The following is an 18604-nucleotide window of genomic DNA, read 5'->3' as shown; positions in this document are numbered from 1 at the left end:
AAGATTCAAAACTAAATTTGAAATTCTCATTAGTTTCATTTTCAGTAGAATACTAGCTGGGTTATTTAAACTTTTCCACTGCCGTCTTTGAAAATTCTTGACTACAGGTAGACAAAGATTTTCAAAAAAATAATACTGTTTTAAACATCAATGCCCAACAAATATTTAGATTGTATATTGTATTCATTTAACATCCTTTAATGTTTCGTTCTTTCATTCATTTTGTCCTTTTTGGCACATAATAAAATCTTTCTGATGAAAATAGAGTCAATGCCAAATTATAACACTCATGACTCGTTTCCGAGAAAAAAAAAAGGGGGGGCGGAGGATTCATGAAACCATTTCCGGGAGAAAAATCTTTCCAGAAATGGTGATTCCGAAATTAATTAATTCATTTCATAATTAAAAGAAAATCCAATTAAAAATAACTCATCGTATATTCTAGAGAAATCTGTTCAGTCCAAAGGATTTTCTCAACTGTATTTGCTATGCGTACGTACTAAAGCGTCTGAAAGAAAAAAGGCTGTGAGATTTCAGTGATCCCGTCATTTTTAAATAACCCACTTGGATCTGTAATTTTCAGTTAATCGAAACATAACTGGAATATCTACAGTTTAGAGTCGTCTATTATACTCGAATTAAGATATTTGGACATTTAATGAAATCTGTTTCTTCCTTTTTATCATTTTTTTTTTTTTTTTTTTTTGAATTTTTCAAACGTTTTTGGATTTTCTTCTTCTTCCCCCCGCCCAATATTAAAAAGAATTGAATCAAATATAATTCCTTAACAGTTACGGCTAATTCTTTTATTTGCCTCCCCCCTTTTTTTTCATGATTTTTTTTCTTTATTTCATGGATATAATTAATGTCTAAATATTTCATTCTACAATTAGCTAAATCAAGTGTTAGTTGATATTTATTTTTATTACTTTATTAAAATTACTTACATTACTTACATTTTCTTCCTGATTTTTAAGTATTGTATAGCCAAAAAGAAAAACCAAGAACAGTTTTAAACTCATAAATATTATTTATCCATCCTTATTATTTATCCTTCTCAAATATAAAATATCTGTATATATTAAATGAAAGTAAGCAAAAATTGTAGTTTCAAAATGTATGTAGAGTGTCCCCTCTTATTGTCGTTTAACAGTTAAATTCTAAGCACTTAAAGATAAACATATAGTTCTAGTTGGAAAAATGCTTTGAATGAAGGGAAGAATTATATTTTGTTGCTTGAGTCAACGAATATCTTTCTCAAAAAGTTGCGAAATCTAATTTTCTATACGGTCCCTTATTAATTATATTTAGTAACAACAATAGTTTAAACACACACACACACACACAAAAAAAAAAAAAATTGTTTTCCTATGACTAAACCGGAGCGAGTTATGAAGCGCCGAAAATCTATTTTACACGAATTTTGAAGCTAAATTCGCGAGTGATCATAAAAGATCGTTTGCATACTGAAATTATGTACAGTTGTATTACTTTTTCAAATTGTTCCTTTAAAAAAATTTGTACTTAACCCCTATTTAGTTTAAACAACTACAACTCAGTCAATTTTAGTCACAAAAAGACAGTTTTTTCTTTATCGGATATTTTAAAATATCGATAATTTTATACTAAATATAACTCATAAGATATGGAAACCATATAAAAAATTAGAAGAATTCGTAATCTTTTTAGAAATACATTTGATGACTTAAACAACTTAAAGTTTTTCCCACCATTCAACCGTAATAACTGTTACAGTTACTATTACAATTTAGAAATTATCTTAAGAGTGGACACCCTGTATATAAAAAAGAAAGGGTTTTTTCTCCCATTTGGTAAGTAATTTTTGGCAATGGTTTTATTAAAATTCCGAATAAGAGCATCAAACCACAGGCTACATTTAAGACTCTTAATAGGTTTTTAATTGTTATTTCATTTTTTTCACATTATCTCTATCTAATGAATCCCCAGAAATAAACTGTCACCAAAAATTTATTATCTTTTAAACTGAAAATAAAATGGAATCCGTAAGTTTCTACTGAACCTGTACAAGGTCGGATTTATCACCTAATTGGAATAAGGAATGCAGATTTCCGTCCTTCTACAGAAAAGAAAATATATTTAAAAAAATCCAAAAGCGTCCTTGTTAAAGAGTGAAAAGTCCATTACGAAATCGCCAACCAATCTAAATTCCGATTGCGTAGTGAGAGGAATGACGTTTCTATCATTAAGCCGATGACAGAAACAAGTTGAGGAAATATCTGGCAGGTGAGGAAAAAATCTAAATGCGTGTGGGAGGAATCACTTGCTCACAGTTTTACTTTTTCAGTCACTTCTGGTTAATGATAACTGAGAATCTAAGCCGTGAAGTAATCTGATAATACCTCCTACCGGAAGGCTGCTGGGTAAAAGAATTTTTTTAAAAAAAAAATTACATTCATGGTACCTTGATTATGACAACCTGTTTATAGTATAAGTACATTCGATAGTCAGCATTAACTTAATATATACTCGTAAACTTCTTAATATGATTTTGAAACCTGAAGTAAGATTGAAAATATCTATTGTCCTTGGACGATCACAATAGAAATGGTTTCTGTAATTGGCCTTGGAGTATGAATTTAACTGATTTGAAAGTTAAAGGTGACTCTTTATTACAGAAAAATAAAGAATTTCTATTTTTGAAAATAGTGGCATGTTTAGCAAACTATGTAAAGGGTACTTTACTACTGAAAAGAATTTGATGAATAAAAAATAGGCTTTAACGCTGTTTCTAAATGAATTTTTATGTTATACCTAATCAGCCACCTCGATTCAGATACCATAATTTTGGTAATTATAACATTTCATATATAAAAGAAGCAAAGTATTGTTGAATCGTCTGCTAGCAAAGTATTGATGATTAAAGTTACTTTCATCAATGGAATATCATTTATGATGTTAAAATATCACTAATATATACTTTACTTGTATTCGTAGAACTAAACAAAACCGTAAGTAATACGTGTTTATTTAAAAACAAATTCCATAGTTTTGTTTAAGTTTAAAAAAAGGGAGAGAAAAGGCTGGTTTTTATTACAATCCATAATACAATAAATCACGGTATACAATAACCTAAATGTCAGATATCTTCTACCTTTCAAAATAATTGGATTCAATAACAGATGATTATTTGATATATATGTTTTCCAAAATGTAGCAAGAACAATTTCAAACAATTTCGTCGTGATATTGTGAAGAACATTTTGTTTCTTAAATAGGATAGTGACCTACGTTCTATATCTATCGTTCAACAAGATTTCCTAACACAATCTCAAAACTGGTTGATGCTCTAAAGACCCAAGTCTCAAATAGCATTAAACTATTTTGGTTTTCTGAAACTGCAACTTGGTAAACGATTCCTAATCCTGTTTCAGAAGGATCTGGTCAATTTTAATCATTTTGTAAGGTCCACTAATCTAGCATCGATCTCGGCGTTTTACTTTTTATTTTTTTACATTTAGGAAACCAAAGAATAATCTAGGTCTCAGCCATTTGCTCCAATTTTGTGATGAAAGCCAACACTACTCTTGGATACGATTTTAAAACTTTCTATATTTAATATGAATTCTTTTTAAATAAAACAATGATCCAAATAGAAACATATTTTCATGAATAAATTTCATGTAGAATATCATTCATCTGCTCCGTCTCTTGCCTCCCCTGCCCTATTATGTTACTTTTGCTCTGTTTTTTGGTACAGTAATATGCAATCTGCCTTTTTTTATAATGGCAAAGTAATTAAATTTTATAAATATGTTGCTTGATATATTATTTGATCCAGAATTCGAAAGAAATAATTTTGAAATTTGAGAGAAAATTAAATTTTTCAAGAACAAATCAAAATAAATTTCCAAAATATGTTCTTAACTATAAGGTCATCAAATTAAAATTTTATTTTAACTTTAATCTAATTAAAAAATCAAACGCGTAAAATATAAAAGGAAACTAAATTTCAATGACTTTTCAACAATTTAGTGCTTAAGATGAATGCAATAATTTCATATTGAAATTTTATTTTAAAATAATTTATTTGTTTATCAGCCAAATTTCTTTAAAGCTTTATAAAAAAAATACTGATCATACTTTTCTTATAAAAAGTTATTTATTTACATATTCTATAGAACAATAGTTTTGATAATTTCCAATATCATCGCTAAAAACATATTATGTTTAAAAACTAAAGAAAATCAAATATTTTTAGGGCAATGCGTTATAACTGTTTGAAGGGCCTTTGCATATTTTCCTTGAAAATAACTACAATGCACTAACGCACACGTCATATATCTTATTTTCAAGATTCATATCTAGATCCGACAGTCACTGATATTACGAAATAGTAAATTACAAATTTAACGTTTATCTGATTCAGACAGAAATTCAGATGTGTATAAAACAAATGCTAAGAAAATAAACTGAATAACAATAAAATGGTCACATTATGGAATATAAAAGTTCGTGCTTTAGATTTCAGTTTGGGAATAAAAATAGATGAAAAATAATCTCAAAAAGGTGCTAAATATAAGGAAGAGAACTATGCAAAGTTCTGTAGATTTTTTTTTCAAAGCTTCCTCTATGGTTTTAAAATTGAATGGCTTTGCAAAGTATTTTAAAGATAAGCGATGCCGGATTTAATAAGTGAATTCAAATATTGATAAATTGTTTTTAAAAAAAATCGTTTCAGCTCGAAAGACCAAATAAATGAAGGATATCAGAATTGTGCATTATGAACTGCAGAATATTTTGTATTTGCGCCTTAAGCCATTAGTAATAAGTCAAAATGAAATTGATGCACTAAAAATTCTAAAAGATCTGCATACTTCTAAACTATTCACACAGCTTAATATTTCACCTATAATAAGAAAAATATAATTAGTAATTATAACAATATTAAATGCGCATTAATCTGATGCGCAAGATTTCATTTTGCATTCATTCATGGTGTTCGTGACATTTATAAATATGCAGTGTCATTTAATTTTGGAATCCATGAAGCACCTTGGAAAAGGAAAATGTGCAAGGTCACAGCACAAGGCAGAATTAGATGTCATGAGCAGTAATTTTTATCATGTGACTATGACGTCATTTTAATGCTCCATTGGAGAAGAATTCAAAATATTATTCTATTTCCACTATTTTCAATATTCATTTTTGAGCTTTAAATATTTGAATACTGAATTCTTAAACAAATCAGCAGTACGACTATAACGATCAACAGTTGCTATCTGAAATCTAGCAATAGCAGAATGCAAAGGGAATCATTATTATGAATTAATATAAAATTTGACTAAAGAAGACTCCATAATTGAAATATCATTCACATTAATTCCAAGCCATTACCAAAATCTGACGAATATTGATTCATACATTTTTCCAAAGTAATTTTTAAACATTCCGCGAAATTTGTTTAAAAAAATAAAAATTAAGAAATCAATTTCCATTTAAAATCTAGTTACCTACTTGTTAAACTATGAAATCCAACAGCTGATACAATATCATTCGTCTTGTAAATCTATAATTCAATTCAAAGTAACATTTTGGATCTATTATTTGATAATCAAAAAGAACTATGGATGCGGCACCATTTTTCAGACATCTGAATTGAGAAAAAAAATTATTTGAAGTATGCATAAATAGTTGCGATGTTCAAGAAGTTTCCTTAAAAGACGCATCCTGAACAAATATAAAGTGCTGGTAGTCGCATACCGGATATAGGAAGTCGTAAAGCGATTCGATTAATCAGCACGATATTGATCGAATCTTCCCTAAGAACTGTAACCAACCCGTAAATCTAAAATGTTCTATGTAGCTTGGAAGAGGAAAACAGAAAAATGAAGGCAATGTTTAGCTTCCCTATCAGTGTCTTTCATTGGATTTCGTTTCATATTAAATCTCTCCCTTACAAACTAATTTTGATTCAAAGTTTTTCATATTAGTTATATTTACATAAATAATATTATTCAACGAAATGGTTGATCCAGTATTTAGTTAGTTCCTTGTACTGGAGTTCTCAATCCTTTAAAATTTGCGATAGTTAAAGTTTTCTTATAGTTTATTTATAAACTCCAATCGCCTCTCCCGTCCAATAATTTTCGTTGTTTTGATACATATTTTTCTGCTTTAAAAAACCGCAATATAGTCTTGTGTTCACAGAATTATACTTCTTATATTATTTTAAAAATTAATTTTTTAATTTTTTTTTCTGTATATCCATACTTTCTTTTTGGAATATATCAATAACTAATCTCTCTCCAAGATAAGCACAAGATGGGATGAAACAATTACCATCGAAAATTTGGCTTTGCCGGCTTTATTAATAAAGAAAAACACTGCCTAAAAAAGGAAAACATGTTGCATCAATCAATCTGATTAATAAAAATGTGTCAAAAAATGTTCCATGTTTATGGTACTAATAGCTCTTAACTAATAATATGAAAGTTTTATAGATCTGCGATCTCGAGTCTATTCTAGCTGCAACGTCAAAAATATTAAGTTAGTGAAAATTCCAATAGCACCGAGAAATTATATCTTTCTAAATGTTTGAATTTCATAAACGATGACACGTTTTTATCATATTTTTAAATCTCATAAGGTTCCACCTCTCATTCCACCCATATTTACTTACAATTAATAAGGGAAAACACTTCCAAAAAAATTTGAGACGCTTTATATTTTATGGAATTTAAATGTTTAAAATGATTATTCAAGAATCATGAATTCTTACAAACTTTAATTATCCCATTAAGTTTTTTTTTTCCCCTAATAAGCAACATTAAATTTTATAAATCACGTAAGTTGGGAACTTTAAAATAACGATTCAGCTAAGAAACTAAAAATTATGCCTGTATACTTTATGTTATGGGAGAAAAAAAAAGCGATAGAACATTAGCAAACTACTTCACTGTCATAAAGATGAAAAAAATTTTGAAACTGTTGCAAAGTACCACAAAAGATACAAATGTAATATTTAGTCATTAACAATTAAGTTAACAGTACTAGAAAACTATACAAGGCTAATCATTCAAAAACATAATACTGTCCGTTTTTAGATGCGGAAAACCTCCATCTTGTGTTACACCAATTGGCTTTCATTTCACCAAAACTGGCGCATGATAAAAGATGGTGTTGGAAATGTTCACTTTTTAGCTGTACTATGATCAATATCTATTGCATATTACCTTTCTGCGGTTTAAAATCATCCAAAAATAATTACCGCAGCTTTCTAAAACAATAAAAAAAAGCATCCCAGATCTACACGAAATTCCGACTTCATACATAAAGTGCCATTACACAGAACAATTTTTAGTACTTGAAACTAAATTCAACACAAATGTAAATGGTTTTTAAATAAATAGGAATCACATTCAGGGTTATTTAGCTATGGCTAATGGTCATCATATTAAGGACTTTATACGTATTTAAGGTACCATTTTTAGCTAGAGATCTAGAATCTTTGGAAGTAGGAGGGAAGGGATGTCTTCTGATATGTATGTAATGAGCGATTCGTATATTTTGTTAATATACTACTTTTAGGTTACATTCCTAAATGAGTGAAAATAATGGACCACGGGATCTCAGTAGATTCTAACTAAAGTCACAGGACTGATAGTAATATTTGTCAGAAAATGAAATTGGCTTTCATTTCACCAAAACTGGCACATGATAAAAAATGGTACCATCGATATGACATTCACTAACCTCAGCCCACGAAATAACAAGCATTCTTTTTATTTTCCTCCCTCTCTTTCTGATTTCAATAAAACATATAAGTTCAGGCAATTAATATTATAACCAACTTAATAAAATAAATAAAATGGAAAATCCAAATTTGATAAAAAGACAATAATGAAGGAAACCTATTTCCTACTCAGACAGCAAAACGCTAAAAATTATTCACCTTTTTTTTTCCCTGTCCACTTTGCCATTACATTAAAAATATTTACATGCTAACAGATGGTTAGCCACAATTTTCTCCTCCAATTTCCTCAATGCAATCCAGATACGGAAAAAAAAAGGTTTAAGCAGAAATTTTTCAATAACAACATTGTTCTGCATTTTTCTTTCATAACAATTGGGTAGGGGGATCGCAACTTAACAAATGAACTAAAATTAAAGGAAAACGCATCGTACCAGCTGATGACGCTATCCTGAATACATTGTTTATTATTGGTTTTAGAGACCATGAAATGAATACAAGTGTGTAAAAACGAAGAAGTAACTTCCATGATAGGATATTGTATTTCTTGTTAAAACATCTTTCTTTCATTGTTCTGCATTCATGAACAATCGTCGTATTAAATAGTATTGGAGATTTATTTAGAAATTAGGGGCATTAACCATACATTTCAAAACAATTCATGACATTTTTAAACTAAGTTGCTTTATTCTTTCAGTGTTATAAGTTTTCTTATGCTACTTGATGGATTATACAACCCAAAGTAATGTTATATATTACTTCGTTCTTACTCAGAAATGTATATAAAATGTTTCTTCCAGGATTAAAAGAAAAAAGAATGCCCGTACCAAACAAAACCATTCAAAACTTTACCTCTCTCTCTCACACACACACACATACACACACAAAAAAAAAAACTTTTAAGAGAGAACTCGGTAAGTTCTAGCAAAGAAATCACATTTCGAAATAATATGTTTCGATTCTAAGCGCCTTCATCTACAGACAGAACTATTGATGAAGTATTGCAAATACGGTTACTAAGTTAATAAATCTTGAAGAGCCATATTACTTCAAAAGTTTAGTTGCAAGAATTTTAATAATCTTTAAACGATTCCTAACGCGATTATGGAATAAATTCAAGTACTGTTATAAAAAACTACGTATAATTCTGTATGTCATTTGGCATCTAACTGCATGTTGGCTTATTCTTTCCCTTTCTGTAAAATGAGATATGATTCCCAAAATAGTTGCTACTCATTAAAGCGTATCCCGTACGCATAAAATGATTTTCTTACTTAGTTGAGAGAAAAAAAAAGTTAAAAGATGTCCCAAAAAATGAAATACCACTTTTTATGTTAGTGTCAAATGAAAAACGCTTTATAAAGTGGTACTATAAATAAAAAGTGCCTAGTAGTCCTCAGAATAATTCAAAAGAGCATGTAAAGATGTCGCTGGTGTGAACATTCCTCAGGTTAGTGTGAATAAATTTTTGCTATTTCCAAATAGATTCGTTTTTGGTACTTAACAAAGTTTACCTTGCTTTTAATCTTCAGTTCATCGACTTAAAATCTGTAATGACGTCAATTTACGTTCGCTAAGAATTCAATTTGTTTTAATATTTAATAATACATCCGATTTGAGAATACAAAAATCACTGCACCATTTTTCTATGTCAGCATACAATATTATCCCCACTATGTATCGTTCCACAAACACCCATCCTTCATGAATCCATTACCGTTCCCTCTGCTAGGAAATCGAACCAAGCAAAGCTAGACTGACTCCAGACATGCATACTCGTCTTTATGGGATAATAGTTTCCATCTACCTGTAAGACGTCCGATGAAATCGAATTAGTGCAGAATTTCATAGAAACCCAAGTTACCAGCTTCATTTGTAAATATTCATATCAAAATGGTCAAATAATTCAATATTTAATTTTAATTCAATGATCGTAGATTTGTATTTCCATATAAATAAAAAAGACAAATGCCGATTACAAAAACATACATACTACGCAAATGACATTCAAAAACTATTTAAATTTAATAAAACATCTAAAATTCTCATCATATTATATTTTCCAGTTAATTAATTCAAACAGCGGTTAAAAATTTGCCATCAACCATTTACAGCATGAGAGCGGAAATAGAAACTTCAGATTCTTTAAATTCAACCCTTCCGTTTTAATCTTGAATTTAAAAAAGCCATTTCTATTTTTAAAGGGTTTTATTTAAAGTGAATTGCAGACCAGTTGGCACGTTTCTCAATGCTACGAACCTTTAAAGAAAAAATATGCGACGTATTTCAGTCAAGGGTTTAGAAAGGAAGTTCAATGTGCCACAAGAAGAATAAGAGACAAACACGTTTCGTGATTTTAACATTCTTCTGCGACAAAAGAACTCTGAAAAATTTGAACAGTAATACATTACCCCAAACATTTTACATGAGTAAATTCGTTTAATCAATTTTTTTCTTGGAAAAAATTTTCAAAAAAAAAAAAAAAAAAAAAAAAAAGGAAATTTATTTAAAAATTCTGAAAAAACAAGGTATGTACTTTTAAAAACAAAACAATCCATTAAAAACCTTATGGCTCTAAAAAAGAATCAAGGGATTTTAGATGAATTTATCATTCGTTAGATTCTGAACCTTGAAGAATTTAAACTACATTTCTACGATCTAGGAGGCTCCATAGCAATAACTCTTACTGATTAAACTACTTAGATTAGTAAAATTAATTTAGTAACTTTCAACGTTTAGTTATAAATCACTTTAACCCTTTATGAAACGGCAACCTCATTAGTCTCTCAGTCTAGGATAAGGCTTCTTACGTTTTTTCTAGTTGCATTTCTTTTGGGAAGAACAACTTTTTCAAGGACCCAATCAGAAATTTCGTGACCTTATTACTATTTTAATACCAAATAGTGCAAAGCATCTCTCATGTCCGGAAACATGGAAGTGCCCGTTGCCAAGTACATATCCAGTTATGACACGCCATTTTCACAGGCCGACATCGTACTGGGGACATCTCATTCTCTTCATCCAAATTACAAAGGTACACTGTCGAAGAACAATTAAATTCGTCATCATAACTCCCTGGTACTTTATACCATTTAGGGTCGCAATCAATGCTTTAAAAAGCTCTCAGAGAGCTTCAATAGCAATATAATTATGAGGAAAATTAAAACATCTTACATTATTTTTTTTTTATTTATAGTAGATAAAATAGCAGCTCGAAGTTGCAACTTTTTAGCCGAGAAACCAAAATGAAATACTTTTATTATTTTGATCCCGATTCGATTTTCAAGCGTGATAAATGTAACTCACAATGAGGAAATATGCATATATAACAATGCCATCACGTCATGCTATTTTTATCTAAGATATTGGTTAAAAACAAGGCTGTCAACATTTTTAATCTACATATTTCTTTTACAAACAGAATGTCGAAAATTTCCAGTTTATAAAATATTTCAAAAGAGAACGTGACTTCGACCATATGAAAAAACACTTCCTTTAGATAGTTCATTGATGATGAAATTAGTAATCACTATTTAAGTTATATTTGCTTTACATTTAAACCAGCAAAAAAGAAAAAAATATTAGGTATTCTCAAAAAAAATAAGAAGAAGAAGAATTCACATGGCAATCAATAATTCCAAAAATTGTAATAGATTGACACAATTTTTTCCAAAATATTTAATTATTATCAAATTAAATTATTGCTCTAAGTAAGAAATGAAAGTGACATTCATGCACTTTTATTTATAAAATGTTTCGCGACAAAAAATTGCAGAAAAAATATTACATAGTTAGTCTATTCTAAATGTGACATTAATTTTCATTTCATTTGTCATTTAAATAGGGGACAAATGTATTTTTTAAAAAAACGGAAAATGTTCTAACATTCCGGGGTTCCCAGGGGTTCACTATATATTCAACATGTTGATACAGATCTACCCATGCATCAGTGAAGCAAACAATGAAAGCGCAGATGGCTCAGAACATTAAAGAAATATGATAGGTATATAATCACAGGTGGTATAAGAGTGGGAACAATACAGGTGTACCAAAAAACCCTTTTCCCCAACAAAAGAGGTCGAGTTACTCCCCTTTCCCTCTGCAGCTGCATAGTGGTGAATTACTGACAACGGATATAATGAATTCAGCTAACTTGCCTATTATTATAAATAAACTTAAACTGAAAGTACCAAGAAAGATTTATGGTATATTACTACACCTAAAGAAATAGTTATAAATATAATCCTAATGTATTTAAAAAATTTGAGATATTTAAACAGTTTGAAGCACTAATAACCGATTTTTTATAGCAACGAAATTCACTGCCCGGAATGAAAGTTTCAATTCATAGAATTCATTCTATTACCCCAACAAACTCAGAAATAATTATTACATTTTCAAACTTTATACAGACTTTTCATTTTCAATCAATAGAACCATTCTTCCACATTAAATAAAATAGAAAATCGCGTTTAAATATTAAATACATATATTTGATATTAATATTAAATTTATTTCATTATAAAAAATTTGTAATGAAATAACTTAAATTCGATATCTTCTCGGCTTTTAAAATGGAGGTTGGCAATAAGTTCATTGGAATGTCCCAGTGAAAAATTGTGAAGAGAATGACTAGATTGGCATTTAAAAAATATTCGCATGACATCAACGAGTACAGAGAAAATAAAGGCTACAGGCGATCAATAAAATTTCCCATGCATGAGTTAACAATAGCACTCTCCCCACCATCAGAAAGGGCGTTCCTCTATCTAATGCAGATTAATATTGATGAAATGTTCAAAGTGAGTTACTGTCAAACTTTGAAAGGAAGTTTCATCTGGTACAACAGGGAATACAATCTCGGACAAATATGAGACCTTATAATGTGCAACAAGATGGCTGGATTTCATCAAGAAATGGATATGAATTGCAGTGGGAAGATGATCAAAAAAAAGATGCGGCTACCATCTTCCGTGGTGTGAATGAACGTTCTTCTTATTCCATGCGCTGTCATGGCGAGTTGAAGACAAACGTTTATCGATCACGTTCATCTGATATTTTCTTGTTCACACCACCTCGCCCATACCAGAGATAAGATTTATCGACACGCCAACTAGCTCTCCAACGGCGATTCAATCTTTTAGAATGATGAATTTTTTCCGCGTCTTCTAAAAAGTCGCAATAAAAAGTTTTCGAGTTCCGAGATTCTTGATTTGAAGCATGGGATTAACGTTCTATTTTTAAATAAAATAGAGACTATTGGTGGTGATGAGCCTTGTAATTCCGAGATGCGGTCAGATGATGAGAGGTTCTGATATAAGATATAAACACCATTTTCGATTCTAAATCTTACAAATCTAGAATAGAAATCTGAATATAGAGACACAATCAAAAATGTTATTCACGTTAAAAACAGACTAACCTGCTTCAGTCTGTTTTCTTGCGACTCGTATAATTTTTTAATCGTATTGAAATATGAGATTTTATCAAAAAATTTAACCTTGATTCCAGCATTTATTCGACCAAATTTATTAAAAAAAGAGATTTTTTTTTTAACTGTCTTTTAAATTGACAGTATGCAGAATAACAAGTCGTAGAAGATTCAAAGAAAGTTCAAGCACAAGATGAATATGAAGAATATTTTTTGCATCTCATTCTTCAATAATATGAAATATTAAGGATTTTCAAAATTGTGATTCATGTTTTAGCATCCTAAAAAAAATTTCTATTTAAAAGCAATATTGCAAATTTTGTATAAGTGCTAATTGTAACAGTTTTCGGTTCCTGGTAAGACACATATACCGACACAATCTATTTAGCTAAGGCTTCTTTTAACCAGTCCTTGAATTCACTTATATTAATTAAATGATGAGGCAGGCTATTGGATACGGTAACTTTGATAAGGATATACGCCTAGAAAATTTTTCCATTTGGCAGAATTTTTCAAGAAAAATTTATTTAAGCAATTTTAAATGCGCCGAGAATGTCCGATTCTGAATATTAACAGGATAGTTAGCTGTCAATACTAGAGTCGCGTATTTTTAAAAACGGTAATTAATTTTATAAAAAATTGTTTCATTGGATGGATTTTTAATAAAATAAATTGTTACCGAACTTCACTAGGATAAGTAAAATACGACATTACATTGAGCAATCTGGATAAGTGATTACAACAATAAACATGTTGATTATAAAGTACAAAATGATATAGCAATATCCACGATAACAATATACAACGATAATAAAGACTAAAATCTACAGAAGTTTATTTATTCCACCCTGCTAATGCATTCGAGAAAACAATAACAGCTTTTCTTACATTACATTTTCCGAATCAACAGGCGTTCTTTAATTCATTAATTATCAGGAATTCGCAAGTAAAGTTTTAAAATTCTAGAAATAATACTCTGTGTCCAAAAATATCTTTGATTCTTTTTACAATCCTACGCTAAATAAAACAAAAATTTAATAGCACTTTAAAGATAACGATATTTATGAGAAACCTAATAAGTTTCACTATAGCAACCAGCTTGTCGAATAATTCAGAAACTGCCGCCATATTACATTGAAAAACCGCAACGAATCAACCTGAGATGTATTCTAATGTTTTTCCCATAATCAAGGCAATGATGATTTCTTTTCGGAAATACTGTTTCCGCACGAGTCGTTTGCGATGAGACAGAATTTTTTTCTTCTTTTTTTAATTCTTTTATCATCATTACGGTTATCTTCCGTGCAGAAAACAGTCACCATGTAAGGATGACATTGTAACACGGCTATATTTCGAAACTAAGCGCAAAAATACAGGCACAGAAACGGATATCCTGAGGAAACCCATTATTCAGGCAACATTTTATTCAAAAAAAGTTTTTGAAGGGACAAACTGGAAAGCATACACTTAACAGACAAAAATGCCAATGTCAGCTGACATCCTCATGGCTGAATGTATACTTAGTTTTATAAATGCACGTAAAAAATCAGAAAGATTTGAAAATTTTATTTCTCTCAAAAATTCTGAAAAAATGCTCAAGTTTCACATATTTGGGAAATCAAAATTATTTTCCCTTTTTTTTTCGGGGGGGGGGGGGTATTCATGCAAAACATCAAAGTTACATATATAAAACCTTTCATTATTTACATCGTTTTTATGATTTACACAGATCAAAACCTTTCAAGACAGACTTAGAATACTTCTATAAAAAAAACAGTAAAAGCAAATAAAATTTAAAAGTTTTTTTTTTAATTTCTTTTTGAATAATTTTTAAAATCTTTTATCCCCCTACTTGATAGATTTGTTTATTTAGATTATAAAGCATCCAACAGAACTTTACTTTTCTAATATTTTGCATTGTCTGAAATAATAATAATAATTCATACTAATATTATATACTATTAATATGAATCATATTATAAAGCACTTAAATAAATTATTTCAAATCAAGTAGTGAACAGTTTAAACCAAATCAGGTTTAGATACCACAAAAATGTCTTTGATAATATTTTAATGTATGCCTAAAAATTGACATCAATTTTTAGACATTCTGTTAACATAATGTTCTTATAAAATCATTTTTTATAATTTAATTTACAAACCATTTTAACAGAAAAGTAATTTAAAATATTTATTTTCTAACTTAACATAATTTTTTTAAATCCCAAGATAAAATGCTTAAATCACATCTAATTTTAATAATGGCATGAAAATGAATTTTGATTTATTAAATGGAAGAACTAAAGGTTGAAAAAAATCATTTGAAATTTTATTCATAGCTGAATACTTTAAATAAAAATGACCCATTTTGTTATTATTAATACAAATTTCAATACTTAAAACAATATAGTACAGATCATTATGAAATTATTTTGTTCTCATTACATTTTTTTAGAAATGTAAAAAATAAATTTAACAATTTCAGAATAATAAAATTTTACATCCTGAAAGCAAAAGTAATTTATGAATTTCTTGCATAATTTAATCAGTCGTATCCAAATTCATTAAAGTTGCCAATCAAAGTTCATACTACTATGAATGAACTTCCATTAAGGAGTTAAAACAATATACTAAAATGCTAAATGAGATTAACAGCAAACTTCAGGTCAGGTATTCAAACATTTAACAAATTTTTAAATAAAAATTACGTGAATTTACGTGACTAATTCCCTAGAAGCTTATTTGAAATAAAATTAATAAAAAAAACTTAAGAATATATCTTCAATGATACATCCAAAAATATAAATTTTTAATAAAATATTTACTTCTTTTTTCTTAGCATTCAATACTATTAACATTATGAAATCACAAAAATATATTTTCTCACAAATGACATACAACTGTGGCTACGAGTATAAAATCAAAATTATTAAATTTGTTGATTTACTGATAGCTAAGAAGTGATTGAATAGTCATCTTAAAATGTGCAGTGTTATCAAGAATACATAAGAATACAAAATTTCAAAAATCCTAACAGATTAAAAAGTGAATGAAAACTTAAATAAAATATTTTCTTTCTACAAACATGAAGCAAATCAAGTTAAATTGATGTTCATAAATAAAATTTGTACCTAAACAAAGAACTGAACTTTGAAGATTGATAAAATAAATTTTATCCTGACTAATATGAGTTTATTCTTTGTTCAGAAGTAAAAAGAAAGAAAGAAAGATGTTTTGTTTATCAAACTAAAAATAAAAATTTCAGTGATGTTATCCTAGTAGAGCTTCTCACATTTATGGTAAAAAAAAAAATAACAACTATATGTTTTACAACATTAGATAGAGGAATTTTATAACTATAAAGAAATTAATATATAATTTTCCTTTTTAAGATAAAAACATAAATTACTTTTCTGTCAGTATGTTGCACAAAAGGTACTACAAAGAGCATTTTTAAATAAACTTTCATTCATTTCAAATTTTAAAAAAGCAGTTAATACCAAATAGTTTAAAGCGAAATAAAAAATCATAATATACAATGTAATTTAGAGTAGAATAATATGACTTCTAAGAAAAGAACATTACAAATATAATTTTACCAAGTAGTAAAACAAACAGTTTATAGAATTTCTATAATAAATTCTTCACAATTAACCTAACTTTCTCAGAAGTTTATTGAATCGACGTATCAGTAAGAAAAAATCATTCTAGTCCTATGCCAATCAGCTGTGAATCAACAATAAACAACAGTGTTACTTATCAACCTACAATGACAGTATCTACGAACCGCAACATAAACAGGGTTTCGCCCAAGTCCCACACGAAATTTTAACATTTTATAAAATCAATATCGGGCATCGCATCACAGATCTAACTTCCTATTTGAAAAAACAGATGTTTACGAACCTTTACAAAAATTTATAAGGTTAAAATACAGCTATAAACCACATTCTTACCTTTAATCCGTTCTCCGATAATTCCAATGTTTTGTACACTCGCCATCACTATTTACACATGACGCATGCGCATATGTGTTGCCATTTTTCAGACGCAAAAAGATTGATTTTAAAATTAAAAATAAATAAAAAGAAAAATAAAATGCAATCAAAATATATTTGCGCTTAATTTTGGAAAATATTGTATCTGAATCAAAACAAAACACCAAACAGGTTTTTTTTCTGTAAAACAACCAAAGAATTATATATCTGTTACAAGTTAGTAGGTCATTCCTGAGGGCTAAATAATGATCCATAGAAATTTTGGATCCATATGCAGGTGAAGGATGGAACTTCATAATAGTAAAATTAGATGTCAGTATATAAAAAGAAACTGCAAACATACAAGAAGGGCATTAAAACTTCACCAAGGGCTTGGCGAAAACAAGGATTTTTTTTTTTTTTTTTTTTTTTCTCCGAGTGGCGATTATTGCAGAGATAATCGAACGTTTTATTTTACTTCCGCGAACAATGACATGTGAATAAAAATGATTAGAATGAATATGTACCAAAAAAAAAACTCCTTACCTTTTAAGTCAGTATTTTTGTAATGTATGTTCTAATTGAATAACGAAAGAAAAAGGTGTTGTCGTTACAAAAACGGCAAGATAATGTTTACTGTTCGTTAAAAGGAGATATTTTATGTGAATTTAACGCTAAAGATGTATATTCGCAGAAATAAACTTTTAAACAGAAAATTTAAAAATGCACTATATTTATAGAGAAAGAGATGAGGAAATAGTTGATATGGTTACTTCAAATATCTATCAAATTCTGTAGAGTCGATATATATTAGACCATATAATCAATACGATTTGTCACCAAACGGTCTAAACACAAATAATTAAATGAAATTGCATTAAAGTTGGTATCTTAACGAAAAAAATGTCAAATAAAAAAAAAATCATCAGCGATTTCTGTTTTTTAAATATATTAAATCTTAATTTTAGGTAAAAAAAATTCTATCATAAAAATTATTCAATAATTTCCTATTTGTATGTGAATTCATACACCAAAATTAGAAAAATCGAATGAATTTTAGGTTTTTAAATTTCATTTTTCGATAATAACAAAAAAATAACTAGGCTACACAGATTCAGTGTAAGTTAAGGCGCAATAAAAAAGTTAATTTTGAAATGACGAGAAAAGATCTCATCGTGCACTGGAAGCTAGTTTTAAAAGATGCTTTATCGGGAAATGCTCATTTAATGTTTTAATGTAAAATAATAATAATAGTAATAAACAGCAGATTCCCCAAATATCTTCCATTTCCTGTGAACTATTCATAAGATTCCATTTACGATTGCAATTAGTTAGCTTTAAAATTTTTTAATCAAATTCGTCAGTAATTCGAATTTTTTTCCGAGTTTATTGACTTTTTCATTAAAATAATTCCAAAATATTCTATTAATTATAAATAATAATATTAAATAATATCTAATATAT

At 28.6% G+C, this 18604-nt stretch overlaps 1 protein-coding gene across 4 annotated transcripts in view; it reads right to left on the bottom strand.

Annotated features, from left to right (window-relative positions):
• The window catches only part of LOC129983737 (ensconsin-like), an 86247-nt gene extending 69054 nt beyond the window's left edge, over positions 1-17193 (bottom strand). For 3 of the 4 annotated variants that reach the window (XM_056093341.1, XM_056093345.1, XM_056093344.1), the window contains exon 1: positions 17120-17182. In XM_056093341.1, coding sequence (XP_055949316.1) covers positions 17120-17165 — 46 coding nt within the window. In that variant the 5' untranslated portion in view covers positions 17166-17182. Of the gene's footprint in view, positions 1-17119 lie in introns of all 4 variants that reach the window. The other variant, XM_056093342.1, reaches the window with a different exon arrangement.
• Positions 17194-18604: the final 1411 nt, after the last annotated feature.

The sequence above is a fragment of the Argiope bruennichi genome, chromosome 9 (genome assembly GCF_947563725.1).
Source record: "Argiope bruennichi chromosome 9, qqArgBrue1.1, whole genome shotgun sequence".
NCBI classification, from domain to species: Eukaryota; Metazoa; Arthropoda; class Arachnida; order Araneae; family Araneidae; genus Argiope; species Argiope bruennichi.
The sequence above is the reverse complement of the archived record's forward strand: the minus strand, read 5'-3'. Positions and strand labels throughout refer to the sequence as shown.